The following is a 13,937-nucleotide window of genomic DNA, read 5'->3' on the forward strand; positions in this document are numbered from 1 at the left end:
GCTACACCGCTGCGACTGTGGATATGTCAGTTACTAATAGAGCTTCATGTAGGCTTTAAGAATGAACAATCAAAGAAAATGTCATGCACATTGCCTCTTGCTACTCGCCATTTTCTTTATGTTCATATAATTAAGTATGCTTTGATCTCTTTCTTCTCACTCACTAATACTTGTTCTGCTTGTGTTTTGAGCAATGTGTGGATTCCTACACCTTGTCCTCCCCTACGACCGACAGATATGAATTGTCATTGCTTCATTTCATCATCCTTCAGCCCTCCATCCATTAATTCACTCACATGCACTCATCCAATCGTTAATTTGTTATTCAGACAGCACACAGAACCATCAAGTGCTCCAGTGGATGAAATCATGGCCCAAAGCCTCCAGTATGTATCCACAGTACATAAAGATCTCAGCTACTCTCACTAAAAACCAGACATCCTTTACACAAGTTAGTGAGTCTCCTCTTATGTTATATGTCCTCCTCTCTGCATCTGTCTCTAGCTGTCTGACTTGGATTGGATTGACTGAATTTAAAAGAGGAGTACTACTTGACATGAAACAAGGGGTCAGAAAATGACGTCCCTCTGTTCGTGTTGCACGACAGTAAGAATATCTTGGCTATCACCGGCGATGATGACTTGTGGAGATGACATTAACATACAGTATTTCACCGTTCAAGACACATTTAAACATTTTGAAACAAAATGGTCAAGATGCCATTGCATAGTGGGGGACAAAACTATCATTAAATCAGTTCCATTATTCTGCTGCCATTTCAGTATAACAAAGAATATATATACCTGGTCAAACATTTCTCCCTTTATGTTTTTGTGCTCCATGATATTTATTTGATGCATTAGTAGAAGTTGTGTCTTGGCAAAGCAGTGATTACCTGAGCACATGATTCAAATGGCTTTGAAGTGATTCTCCGGATAGCATATAGCTGGAATACATGGCTGCACTCAGACATGTATGGACACAACTTAAGACACCAGGTCTTATTTGTACAGTATCTTTCTTATGCATGCATCTAGTGTTCTAACTAGTTTGTAATAGTGAAAACTATTTAATCAAATAACTTGTGCAGTAGCAGCAAAACTGTTGATGGCACTAATGTGTAGTTTAGCTAACCTTCTGAGGAATCTTGATAATTAATTGTGCTGTGCCAGTGATAATATTCATTTTATGGGTCAAGAAGCCAAAGCTACACATTCCAGGTGGTCTGTGGATGTTTCAGTGGCCAATTTCACCTTTCTGTGAATGTGTGTACAGTATTATTAGGCCTATGTGCAGGTAACTGCCGAAATAAAGGAAACACTTGTGTAAATGAAGGATACTATTGACACTTAATGTATGTGTTTCCTTTATTTTGGCAGTTACCTGTATATACTGTGATATGTTGAGGTGTGTGTGTGTGTATTGTATGCTCTCCTGGCTGTCTCCCTCTGAACCCCTCCCCCTTGCTGACCCAGCCTCACTACGTGTCCCGGGAGGCGATAGTGACGACGAGACCAAGACACCCTCCGCCTCACCACACCATGGTCGCTCTCGCCCCGGCTCCATTCTCGCTGACTCCTCCTCTGAGTCTGACGACCCTGATGCCAGGGGAGAGGTATGGAACTATATAAAAGGATCTGTCATTCTTGTTCTTTGTTTGGAACACCTCAGTATCACATCACTCATACTGGGTCCTCTCTAATGACTCTGAATTTTTTTCTCTTATATTTTTGAATGGATTTGCAGACTACTTACTTGACTTTATTCCTTTCAGAAAAGGGCCTCAACTGGCCTGCATCACCAGCAAACCCAGTTCTGGGCAAATCTCTTATAAATACAATTATATTTTTTCATCCAAGTCACTCTGCAAATGTAAACTCTTATAGACAAGACTTTGTGTCTGATGTTCGACTCCTTCTACAGATGTTTGACATCTATGTGGCTACGGCTGACTACAACCCCACCATCCCCAACAAAGATACCATTTCCCTGAAGGAGGGCCAGTATGTTGAGGTTCTGGACTCGGCACATCCACTCAAATGGCTGGTCCGGACCAAACCCACAAAAACCACTCCATCCCGACAAGGCTGGGTCTCACCTGCCTACCTGGATAAAAAACTCAAGGTGTGTTTGAAGATCCAAGTAATTGCTTTAGCACCAATATTGTACATCGACCTCTACTCTCTTGATCCTATTTTAGTTAAATGTTATTGTGTTCTTAATGTTACATTAAACCTTTGTGTTCTAGCTGTCTGATGTTGCTGGTGACATCCCAGAGGGAGGTGGAGAAGAGGTCTCAGAAGGAGAGTACAAGAAGAGACTACTGTGAGTCGAGAGCTTCTAGAACTTCTCACACTCTCTTCTATTAGGGCCAAAACTTAAACTGAGATCAGACTGCCATGCAACTCTGACTTTCACACAAATCAAGATGATTTGTGTGAAATCAATGCAGGTGCTTCTACACCTGCACTGCTTGCTGTTTCGGGTTTTAGGCTGGGTTTCTGTACAGCACTTTGTAACATCAGCTGATGTAAGAAGGGCTTTGCAAATACATTTGATTTGATTTGATTCGAGAATTAATGTTAAAAAAAAAAACAAGAAGATAGTTAGGATTCGGCTCTGCATGCACAAGCAAGAAACACCACCACACTCAACGACACCCCATAGTAACCACAATGCTCTGTCATCCTCAGCCAACTGATTCAAGACTTGATCAACAGCGAGGCAGAGTTTGTCAAAGAGATGGACTTCTTCACCTCCCACCACATCAAGCAAGTGGAGAGCCCTGACACCCCATCTGACATCACCAGCCAGAAGGAGGCCATATTCAGGAACATCAACGAGATCAAGGCCTTCCATAGCGAGTAAGTACCACTGACTGTTTTTTGGCCCGTCTTCAAACAAACTTAAACTTTTAAGGATTAATGAAGCTTTCATAAACCCTTTATAAGGCTTGTATGTATGCTTCAGAAATGACCTAACTGGTTCCATTGTATTGTCATTATATAATACCATACCATTACAAAACATTAGGAACACCTGCTCTTTCCCATAACATAGACTGACCAGGTGAATCCACCTGAAAGCTATGATCCCTTATTGATGTCACTTGTTAAATCCACTTCAATCAGTGTAGATGAAGGGGTAATTTTGAGACAATTGAGACATTTGAGACATAAGCCTTGAGACAATTGAGACATGGATTGTGTATGTGTGCCATTCAGAGGGTGAATGGGCAAGGCAAAATATTTGAGTGCCTTTGAACGGGGTATGGTAGTAGGTGCCAGGCACACTGGTTTAAGTGTATCAAGAACTGCAATGCTGCTGGGTTTTTCACACTCAACAGTTTCCTGTGTGTCTCAAAAATGATCCACCACCCAAAGGACATTCAGCCAGCTTGACAAAACTGTGGGAAGCATTGAGTCAACATGGGCCAGCATCCCTGTGGAACGCTTTTGACACCTTGTAGAGTCCATGCACCAACGAATTGAGGCTGTTCTGAGGGCAAAAGGGGGTACAACTGAATATTAGGAAGGTGTTTGTAATGTTTTGTACACTCTGTATATACCACTTATAAACTGGGTAGTTTGGGTTCTGGATGCTGATTGGATGTGTTAGGTTCTAAATAAACACAGTAAAAAAACTCAGACTCTTATTAAAGCTCAAACCAAGTTTATTCACCCACTGGGTCATACAGCTGCATAAGACAAATCATATCCACACAAGCAGTAGTATTTAATCCTTTCCCCTATGCTGAGCCCCTCTTTATACATCTGAACAGCCAATACACCTCTGTTACTATGCAGAAGATTAGTGATGAATGTTCTTCCCCACTTCTTCTAACCTGACCTCTGCCCACATTCCTCACTCCTCCCCAACTCACTGTCATGAGACTGTCTCTTCACCTCCCATAGGATCCCTAATGTTTGACAATAACATATCCTGGTAGAATGTAAACATTCTACATTCCCCTCTCTCCTCCAGTGACATGGAAAATGATATTTAATGTTTTCAAGTCTAAAAGTCAGAACCCAACAGATGAAACAGCATCCCAGCTATATCAGACAATATACCACAGGGATTACATAAAATTACACTGAACAAAAATAGAAATGCAACATGTAAAGGGTTGGTCCCATGTTTCATGAGCTGAAATAAAAGATCCCCAAAAATGTTCACACACACAAAAACATTATTTCTCTCAAACTTTGTGCACACATTTGTTTACATCCCTGTCAGTGAGAATTTCTCATTTGCCAAGATAATCCATCCACCTGACAGGTGTGGCATATTAAGAAGCTGATTAAGCATAATGTAATGTCATGTAATATTTCTAATTGTATATAACTGCCTTAATTTTGCTGGACCCCAGGAAGGGTAGCTGCTGCATTGGCAGCAGCTAATGGGGATCCTTAATAAATACAATTTACACAAGTGCACCATTGTGCTGGGCACAATAAAAGGCCACACAACACAATGACACAGATGTTTTGAGTTTTGAGGTGGTGTGCAATTGGCATGCTGACTGCAGGAATGTCCACCAGAGCTATTGCCAGAGAATTGAATGTTCATTTCTCTACCATAAGCCGTCGCCAACGTCATTTTAGAGAATTTGGTACGTCCAACATGCCTCACAACTGCAAATCACATGTATAGCATTGTGTGGGTGAGCGGTTTGCTGATTCAACGTTGTGAACAGAGTGCCCCATGGTGATGGTGAGGTTATGGTATGGGCAGGCATAAGCTACGGACAACAAGCACAATTGCATTTTATCAATGACAATTTGAATGCACATCAATACCGTGACAAGATCCCAAGGCCCATTTTCGTACCATTCATCCACCGCCATCACTTTATGTTTCAGCATAATAAGGCATGGCCTCATGTCACAAGGATCTGTACACATTTCCTGGAAGTTGAAAATGTCCCAGTTCTACCATGGCATGCATACTCATCAGTGTGTGACAGCGTGTTCCAGTTCCCGACAAAATCCAGCAACTTCACAGAGCCATTGAAGAGGAGTGAGACAACATTCCACAGGCCACAATCAACAGCCTGATAAACTCTATACGAAGGAGATGTGTGGCGTGCATGAAAAAAATGGTGGTCACACCAGATACTGACTGGTTTTCTGATCCACCGCCCCTACCTTTTTTTTAAGGTACCAGTGACCAACAAACGAATATCTGTAGTCCCAGTTATGCCCATTTCAATTGATTAATTTCCTTATGTGAACTGTAATTCAGTAAAATCTTTGAAATTGTTGCATATTGCTTTTATATTCATGTTCAGTATATTTTTTACTGTTCTATTTATCTTGGTAACCGGTTTGTAAAAGCAATAAGTCACCTCTGGGGTTTGAGTCATGCCTAAGGTTTGCGTAAGAACAACCCATAGCCGTGATATATTGGCCATTATAAACTACGTGGTTTGAGCCCTGAGTGCTGATTGGCTGACAGCCATGGTATATCAGATCATATACCATGGGTATCATAAAACATTTATTTTTATTACACTAATTACGTTGGTAACCAGTTTATAATAGCAATAAGGCACCTCTGGGGTTTGAGGTACTTTGCCAATATACCACGGCTAAGGGCTGTGTCCAGGCACTCTGTTTTGCATTGTGAGAATGAACAGTCCTTAGCCTTGGTATATTGGCCATATACCACACCCCCTCGGGCCTTATTGCTTAAACATATCACACCACCTCTGGGTTTATTGCTTTATAAATATACTGGTAATAATTACATTTCTCACAAAGCTGCTGAATGAATTGACCCCATACTGTGTCATGTGCAGGTCCATGCTCCCTAAGTTGAGCCACTGCGACACTGATGACGACGTGGCCATGCGCTTCCTGAGGAGTGGCGAGGGCTTTGAGAAGTACCTCCAGTACCTCGTAGGCCAGCAAAAGGCAGAGGCCGCTATCAGTGACAAGACCGTACACCGCTTCTTCAAGGTAAGTGAACCCTTCACAAATACTGTTAGCACATGTGGTCATTAATGTGTAAGTCTTGTCATCTTAGTGACTATGTAAGGCTAGTAATGTTTCTATACCCTGTTGTCTTTGTCACAGGAATACACAGACAAAGAACAGGCCAGTGCCGACCCTGCTGAAGGTCCTGTACTGAGCATCAATGCCTACCTACAGAAACCTCTGGACAGAATCCAGAAGTACAAGGCCTTGCTCAAGGTGAGAGTTTAACACTGTAAATTGGGTATTCTTTGTTCTTGTTCACACACTAGGAATTAATGCACCATAGCATAAATTGTCATGTTTTTATGTTATATAATCTTGTTTAAATATTAGTGTTATTATTATTATCTTAAATCGTTGTGCCCATTTCTGTGATTGTAGGAGCTGATCAGGAACAAGGCCAGGAACGGTCAGAACTGCTGCCTGCTGGAGGAGGCCTATGCCATGGTTTCATCACTGCCTCAGCGTTCAGAGAACACACACCACGTCTCCATGATAGAGAACTACCCTGCCACTCTGGATGTATTGGGGGAGCCCATCAGACAGGTGAATAACCAAAATCCATTTGCTTCCGTTTGGTGGCTAGTGAATACGACCATATTCTTGAGGATTTTCAACTAATTTTGTTTCCGTAGCCTATGTGACGGTGTTGTGTTTTGTGACAGGGACCCTTCATGGTGTGGGAGGGTGCACCTGGGGTAAGGTCCTCCTCCAGAGGTCACCATCGACATGCATTCCTCTTCAAAAACTATGTCATCATCTGCAAATCCAAGAGAGACACCAACACAGACACCCAGGGCTACGTCTTTAAGAACATGATGAAGGTAAGACTCTCTTCATTGCTCTTTCTAAAAACTCCAGAAGTAACTCAGCATGTCTATCCACTGAAACAAGTCACTAAAGAATTAGTCAACTCTAAACACCAGACCATTCCAATCTGTTGTTCAGGGTTGGCATAGAAATAGATTGCTGCTGGAGAGAATATATCATCAATGTCACAGTCAGCCAGAAGCTGGCTGACGTAAAAATAATTTCCTAACAGATAAATAAATAAAGTGAATCATAGTCTTGAGGATAACTACTGTTTCTCTGTCTGTCTCCCTCCCTAGCTGAACAACATAGATGTGAATGAGACAGTGGAGGGTGATGACCGGGCCTTTGAGATCTGGCACGAGCGTGAGGACTCTGTCAGGAAGTACACGCTTCAGGCTCGCACCGTCATCATCAAGAACTCCTGGCTGCGAGACCTCAGGGAACTGCAGCAGCGCTACACCATGCCTGCCTGGAGTGAGTCTGACACACATATATTCACTCAGATCCACCAGACAAACAGAGACTAGTTTTACATAGTATATTGTGATCTAACCCTTACTATCAAACAAGTACTTTTTACATACTATGAAATTGCATACTATAATTTAATCTGTAATTGCATAAAATGTGTCATCTCTCCACTCAGGATTGATTGATGTGTAAATACATCCCTCTATCTGTCCAGGTATGCCTGACTTTGATGAGCTTCTGGCTGACTGCACAGCGGAGCTGAGACAGACGGTGAAACTGGCCTGCAAGGTTACTGGAGTACCCAAACCTGTGGTCACCTGGTACAAGGGTATGAGACACACCATCGAGACCGCTGTGCGAAACGCAATAGCTGTGCATACAGTGCATGTTTGTTTTTATCTACATAGCCCATACCCTGTTAATGCTTTTGAGGTAGAAACACCTATGTTAAAACTGTTTCCTCCTCTGATGACAGACGGGCGGGCAGTGGAGGCCGACCCTCACCACATCATCATCGAGGACCCTGACGGTTCCTGCACCCTGATCCTGGACAACATGACGGCTGATGACTCTGGACAGTACATGTGCTTCGCCACTAGCACAGCAGGCAACGCCAGCACCCTGGGAAAGATCACTGTCCAAGGTCAGTCTCTATTACAGAGGGGAAATTACACCAACATTAGGCTTGAACTGTAAAAGTGACCATAGTGCACACCCAGACCCTACTCCTATGAATCATTGACATACAATGAGTGTCCAAAACATTAGGAACACCTGCTCTTTCCATGACATAGACTGACCAGTTGAATCCAGCTATGATCCCTTATTGATGTCACCTGTTAAATCTACTTCAATCAAATCAGTGTAGATGAGGGGGAGGAGACAGGATAAAGAATGATTTTTAAGCCTTGAGACATGGATTGTGTGCTATTCAGATGGTGATTCAGGTTCCTTTGAACGGCTTATGGTAGTAGGTGCCAGGCACACCGGTTTGAGTGTGTCAAGAACTGCAATGCTGCTGGGTTTTTCATGCTCAGCAGTTTTCCGTGTGTTTCAAGAATGGTCCATAACCCAAAGGACATCCAGTCAACTTGACACGATTGTGAGAGGCATTGGAGTCAACATGGGCCAGTATCCCAGCGGAACGCTTTCAATACCTTGTAGGGTCCACGCCCCGATAAATCGAGGCTGTTCTGAGGGCAAAAGGGGGTCCAACTCAATATTAGGATGGAGTTCCTAATGTTTTGTACACTCAGTGTACATGTCAAAAGTAAAAGTGATTGATACTTTGCTTTGGGGAAAATCTACAATTCCAAGAATCTAATTTGTCTGGGAGGAATGTGTGTTTTAGTGCCTCCTCGTTTCGTGAACAAGATGAGGAATGCTGTCTTAATCGTTGGTGAGGATGCTCAGTTTTCCTGCACCATCCAGAGCGCCCCCAGCCCCAAGATCAGGTACACTACACCACACCTGTCTCCTAGGCTTTTTAAACTGACAATTTTTTAGTGACAGTGGACTGTGCCATTTTCTTCTTCCTACTGTGCTCATTATGTTGCCCATTCTTAATAGTTAATATACTGTATAAGCTAATAAATAAGTATGTGTAAGGTAATTCATATTATCTCAAAATGTAATTTAATGCGTGTCCCTGAACAGATGGTTCAAGGAGGGCAGGCTGCTGACTGACCAGGAGAAGTATCAGACCTACACTGAGTCCCGTAGTGGAGTCCTGGTGCTGGTCATTAAAGGCCCTACGGAGAGAGACCTGGGACACTACGAGTGTGAGGTAGGCCTTTAATTCACCACCGCCTCAGCTAAAAAAAAATAGGTCCGGTTTCCCAGCCAAATAAAGCATAGTACAAGACTGAAATGTACTTTCAATAGAGATTCTTAATCCAGGACTTGCCTAATATGGGTCCAGGAAACCATTCCATACAGTTGTAAAACACTGGACTGCAAAGCACCTCGTGTGAATAGCTGCTGCTGTATCACTTGTGAATGATCAATACAAAAGAAAAATGAGAGATACAGTAGTAGTAACATGTAACAGTAGTTACATTATTTGGATGCTTGACATCCTTCAAAGAGGATTGTTTTCATGAGACATTACATTCATAAGATGAAGCCACTGTTTCAGTAAGCCTAATGTATTCTCCTCCCTGCCCATCCCAGTTGTCTAACCGACTGGGCAGTGCTAAATGTGCAGTTGATCTGTGCCTTCCTTCTGCTGTGGCTAGAAGAGGAGAGCAGGCGATCACCATTGAAGGTAGGAATACTCCCATTCATGCACATACCGTTGTGCATTAGCTTCATAATTTACCTCTTTTACCAGGTTCTTAAAATGTAGAGAATGTATGCTTTTATTTCCATAAGCCACGTTCCTACAAAGGAAAAGAGGAACCATCAGTTCATCAACAATTTAGATGATGTAGTCTTTTTGTCTTAACATTAGCTATCAATTTATCAGACTAACTCCATAAGCCCTGTCCTGCTTTCCTTCTAGTCACTGAGCAGGAGACTAAAACACCAAAGAAAACCATCATCATGTAAGTGTGAACAGTTTATGATACACACTATAAGAAGCATGCATACTTGTGTGTGTCCTCTTTAGGCCTCTGCATGCATGGCCAGGCAGTATTTCAATCCTGAGTGTAAGAGGGGCTCACTCAACGCCAAATATAACTTCCAAGGAGCCGGCATTTGGAATGGTTCCATAAGGGAATGGTTGTTAATATTTTTTTGTCTGCACATTTTCCTTAACTCATGTACCATTGCATGACATGTTTGTATGAGTAGACAGGACTCCACTTTGTGTGTGTGTGCGCGTGTCCGTGTGCGTGTACACGCTAATTAACACCTTTTGTATGTAGTCTTATTGTGAAAACAGCATGCCAGCAAGTTGTTCTATCTCTCTGCTGTCTCTCTCATACCTTCTGTTCTGTTCCTGGCATACAATACACTCTTAGAAAAAATGGTTCTAACTGGAACCAAAAAGGATCCTTCTTTGGGTTCTCCTATGGGGACAGCCAAAGAACCCTTTGAGGTTCTAGAGTTAACCTTTTTTTTAAGTGTTCCTTCTGGTCTGTCCCTCTTTCACACCATCTGTGCTGTGTCCCCACAGAGAGGAGACCATAACTACGGTGGTGAAGAACACCCGTATGAAGCGTCGCGGCATGTCTCCATCTGGGTTCAACCTCTCCGAAACCAACACCCCAAATCTCCCCACCACCCCCACCGGCACGGCCAGGCAGAGGAGGCAGGTTTCTGCCAGCAGGAAGACCACCATCCCCACCCTGTACGTCACGGAGCCCGAGGGGGGTGCTGGGGCCCGGGCCGCAGAGAACAGGTGGGTGGAGGTAGAGGAAATCATTGAGTACAAGGTGAACAAGTCGCCCAGGCTATCCAGGAGAAGAGGGGTCTCACCAGCTGGGTCGGAGCGAGCGAACACCCCCTCCTTCACCCGGCCACGGAGGTCCCCGAACCCCAACACCAACAATTCCAACAACAAGCTGGTAGAGCTGCAGAACTGCTCCGAGCTAGAGGGGGCTCATCCTATAGCCTGGGATGATGATGAGGAGGATGAGAACATGGCTTGGTCCGAGGTTGCCCCTGGACTCAGTGGAGAGGCCTGCGAGGTCTCCGCTGTTCTAATCCCTTACGACCATGAACATGATGAGGCCTGGCTAGAGGAGCAGAAAGAGGCCTTTGTCACAGAACCGGATGATGATGATGATAACATGGAACCTCCCAGGAAGCTGGAGCCTAAGACCCTGACCCAGGCCGGTTGCGTTCTTACCCTGGAGGACTTGGAGGACTATGTTCCCAGGGAGGGGGAGACCTACAGCTCCTCCAATACCAGGCCCTCCCCTACCGAGAGACCCTGTGAGGTCTCTGTGCTTCAGAGGGAGATTGGGGGCTCTGTCGTGGGCCAGCCAGTGCTGCTCAATGTGGGGAGGCCTGTGGTGGTGCCCAGGGGGGGGCGCAGCCCTGGCTTCTTCAGCCGATTTAGAGAGTACCTCTCAGGCAGCATGTTCTCCCTGGCTGCCCCCCACCACCACCACCACCCCAGCGGAGACCAGTCTAGAAGGGAGAGAGAGATTCCCATCCAGGTCAGCCATGCCAAGCAAGAGGTCAAGCCTGCATACTGTTCTGAGGTGCAGAGAGTGGAGGGAGGGCAGCAGAGATACAAAACCAAAGTCTACACGTCAGTGGGCAAGCCAGTCACTCTTCAGATTAGCCAGAACCCATATCAAAACCAATAACCTAGTGTGTGAAAATCAGTTGCTTGATCAGAACCAAACTGATTTTTGTTCATTGGTGATACGTACAATAGCCGTTTTAGTCTTAAATGGGAACATTACTACTTAAGTGTTAAAAAGCATATTCTAACCTTGCATTTTCTTGCAAATGGGAGGATCATTCCATTTTGAAGCAACCCATCTGAAAGTCAAATGCAGACACAGGAAGTCAGTTGTTTTGGTCAGACAAAGTCGTTTTTAAAGGACAAAACATCAAAAGGGGGTTGGATTTGTTGTTTAGGCAAAATGATTTCCAAACGCCATTGTATACTATCCAGGCTTCAATTTATTGTTGCCTTGCTTGCCACATATTTGATTATTTGATGTACAGAAAAATATAGAATAATTGCAAGTCTTGCAACATGGACTGACACTGTTTGAAAGTTTAAAAAATCCATCTGCTTTACCCTCAGGTGACAGCTGTTTTGAATGTCAACATCTTGATGTTAAACTTCTGTTCTGTAGGAGAACATCAGTACAGTACTATATTTCTCTCTGTGTGTTGTCTCTTAAGTTCAATGAACAAGGAATATCCACCTTGACTTGTAGCATATCAGTTTGTAAATAGGCTAACTAACTCCTGTGAAAGGAAAAAAATGTGTCTCGACAGTAACTTACCAAACCAATGACTTCAGCAACGAAATTGCTAGAAGTACAAAATAATTCTAAAAGAGCATTGATTACAGACGTTGCTGGACTGTGTGAAACATTGACGATGTTCTTTCAAATGCAGCCACGGTCTGCTTGAGAATACAAGAAAGCCAGATTAAAGACTGATACATGGATCATTGAGTTGTACTTCAGATTGGGCTGTCCTGTCCTATGGAGAAGTCTAGAATTTTCTAAGCGTTTCTAGATGGGCAGTTACATGTTGTGCAGTGCTGATGCTTTTACATTAACTGTATATCACTCACTTGTGGTGTGGACTGTGGAATGATATAGGTCTATGATTATGTTATACAGGTCTCGTATAAAGGGTCTCTGTTTACTTTAGGTCATATACATGCAAAACATAGACCTATATAGGATATTTCATTTTGAACTGGGTCATTTGTTTTATAGAAAGGCACTTCATTATCAGTTTATTGAGAGCATTAAAGAGTAGATTGACCTCAGATAATTAAGTATTTGTGATTACTTTAAGGTAAAATGTAATTAATTATATTTAGAAAAGTGGGAGCATGTTATGTATTAGCTTTTTGAAAGCCGATTTGCGTGTTTATCTGATTGACATAATTTAATTAACACAATGAGTCCCACTGTAACGCCGACGCGTTTTGGACTTCTGGGTAGAACCATTGGATTTGTCTTTCTTCTGCATCCGTAGATACCAACCATTAGTCTGTGTAATTAACGGGGGCTGAGCTAGAGCTGTGTTTGTGAGACAAGGGCGGATCCCAATGGGGCCCTGGGCTGTGTCTTTTTACTAAAACCTATGTAGTCTGAATGATTTGAGCTACAAACTATTCAGATATTTATGAAAAGGTGAGACTCTCACGAACACATGCATGTAACTATGACGCTCAACACCTACACAAGAGTCATTAGAAGCTAAGGGGTTGTTCTACATAGAAGATCATAGGAAATCCCAGGACATAGTGTCTATAATAAGCTCACATAGTGGCTCTCACAAAATCTAAACAGTTGTCATTTCCCAGTGAGCATACAATTTCTGTACTTACAGCATTCATACCAATTCATTTGATCAGGATTTTGCTTTGGCAGATTAAAAACATTTTTTTATTGACATTTGTCAATAAAACTCATGAATGCAACTGTTTTATGTCAAATAGTTTTGTGTTTTGTGTAGCCCTGGTTGTCCTGAAAAGAACACTCCCTTGTGAGGCTAAATATCAAGGCTGGACATACCCTTATAATAAATTAAAGTCAGATACATTAAAAGATGATTTTTGCTGGGGCTGCGGGACTGATAGGGTTAATATTCATCTTGTCACATTCAGTTCAGGTGGGAGCACAGTTACATAGTTAGTGAGCCATTGTACACTGGATTTATTCACTTTGTTGCAATATATTGCTTTAAAAAGTTAATTACCACTTTCCAAAGTAAGGGTGATGTTTTGTTTTTATGTTCTTTTAAATGTCTTGTAAAAGCATTGAATGTTTAACTTTGTAAGAAATTCAACATAAATCACATAGGTTTTGACTGCCTGCACATGTTTAGTTAAGAGAATGAATAGTTCATGGATTTTTGGGAGGGTACTCCCAAGTGTTTAATACACCAAAACAATTAAATTTCAACTGATGAACTGATCAGCCTGTTGTTTTATTCACTCTTGGTGAATGTGTGGGTTGGTTGGTAATGCAATCACCGAATGTAAATGGTTGTGCTTTGTCTGCCTCTCGTCTATATCCT

The 13,937-nt window shown here is 42.8% G+C and overlaps 1 protein-coding gene across 50 annotated transcripts in view; it reads left to right on the top strand.

Annotated features, from left to right (window-relative positions):
* Nucleotides 1-13,834, top strand: part of LOC110530483 (obscurin) — a 92,102-nt gene extending 78,268 nt beyond the window's left edge. For 38 of the 50 annotated variants that reach the window (XM_090182507.1, XM_090182520.1, XM_090182537.1 and 35 more), the window contains 17 exons: nucleotides 330-386; nucleotides 1,476-1,615; nucleotides 1,924-2,124; nucleotides 2,249-2,325; nucleotides 2,694-2,864; nucleotides 5,804-5,963; nucleotides 6,081-6,197; nucleotides 6,363-6,527; nucleotides 6,647-6,805; nucleotides 7,091-7,268; nucleotides 7,480-7,593; nucleotides 7,741-7,908; nucleotides 8,617-8,719; nucleotides 8,922-9,051; nucleotides 9,438-9,531; nucleotides 9,769-9,811; nucleotides 10,387-13,834. In XM_090182507.1, the coding sequence (XP_090038633.1) occupies nucleotides 330-386; nucleotides 1,476-1,615; nucleotides 1,924-2,124; nucleotides 2,249-2,325; nucleotides 2,694-2,864; nucleotides 5,804-5,963; nucleotides 6,081-6,197; nucleotides 6,363-6,527; nucleotides 6,647-6,805; nucleotides 7,091-7,268; nucleotides 7,480-7,593; nucleotides 7,741-7,908; nucleotides 8,617-8,719; nucleotides 8,922-9,051; nucleotides 9,438-9,531; nucleotides 9,769-9,811; nucleotides 10,387-11,527 (3,218 nt within the window). In that variant the 3' untranslated portion in view covers nucleotides 11,528-13,834. The remainder of the gene's footprint in view (nucleotides 1-329; nucleotides 387-1,475; nucleotides 1,616-1,923; nucleotides 2,125-2,248; nucleotides 2,326-2,693; nucleotides 2,865-5,803; nucleotides 5,964-6,080; nucleotides 6,198-6,362; nucleotides 6,528-6,646; nucleotides 6,806-7,090; nucleotides 7,269-7,479; nucleotides 7,594-7,740; nucleotides 7,909-8,616; nucleotides 8,720-8,921; nucleotides 9,052-9,437; nucleotides 9,532-9,768; nucleotides 9,812-10,386) is intronic. The other 12 variants (XM_090182523.1, XM_090182530.1, XM_090182540.1 and 9 more) reach the window with 1 other exon arrangement.
* Nucleotides 13,835-13,937: the final 103 nt, after the last annotated feature.

Source organism: Oncorhynchus mykiss, chromosome 8 (assembly GCF_057628025.1).
Source record: "Oncorhynchus mykiss isolate SJ-2025 chromosome 8, ASM5762802v1, whole genome shotgun sequence".
Lineage (NCBI taxonomy): Eukaryota > Metazoa > Chordata > Actinopteri > Salmoniformes > Salmonidae > Oncorhynchus > Oncorhynchus mykiss.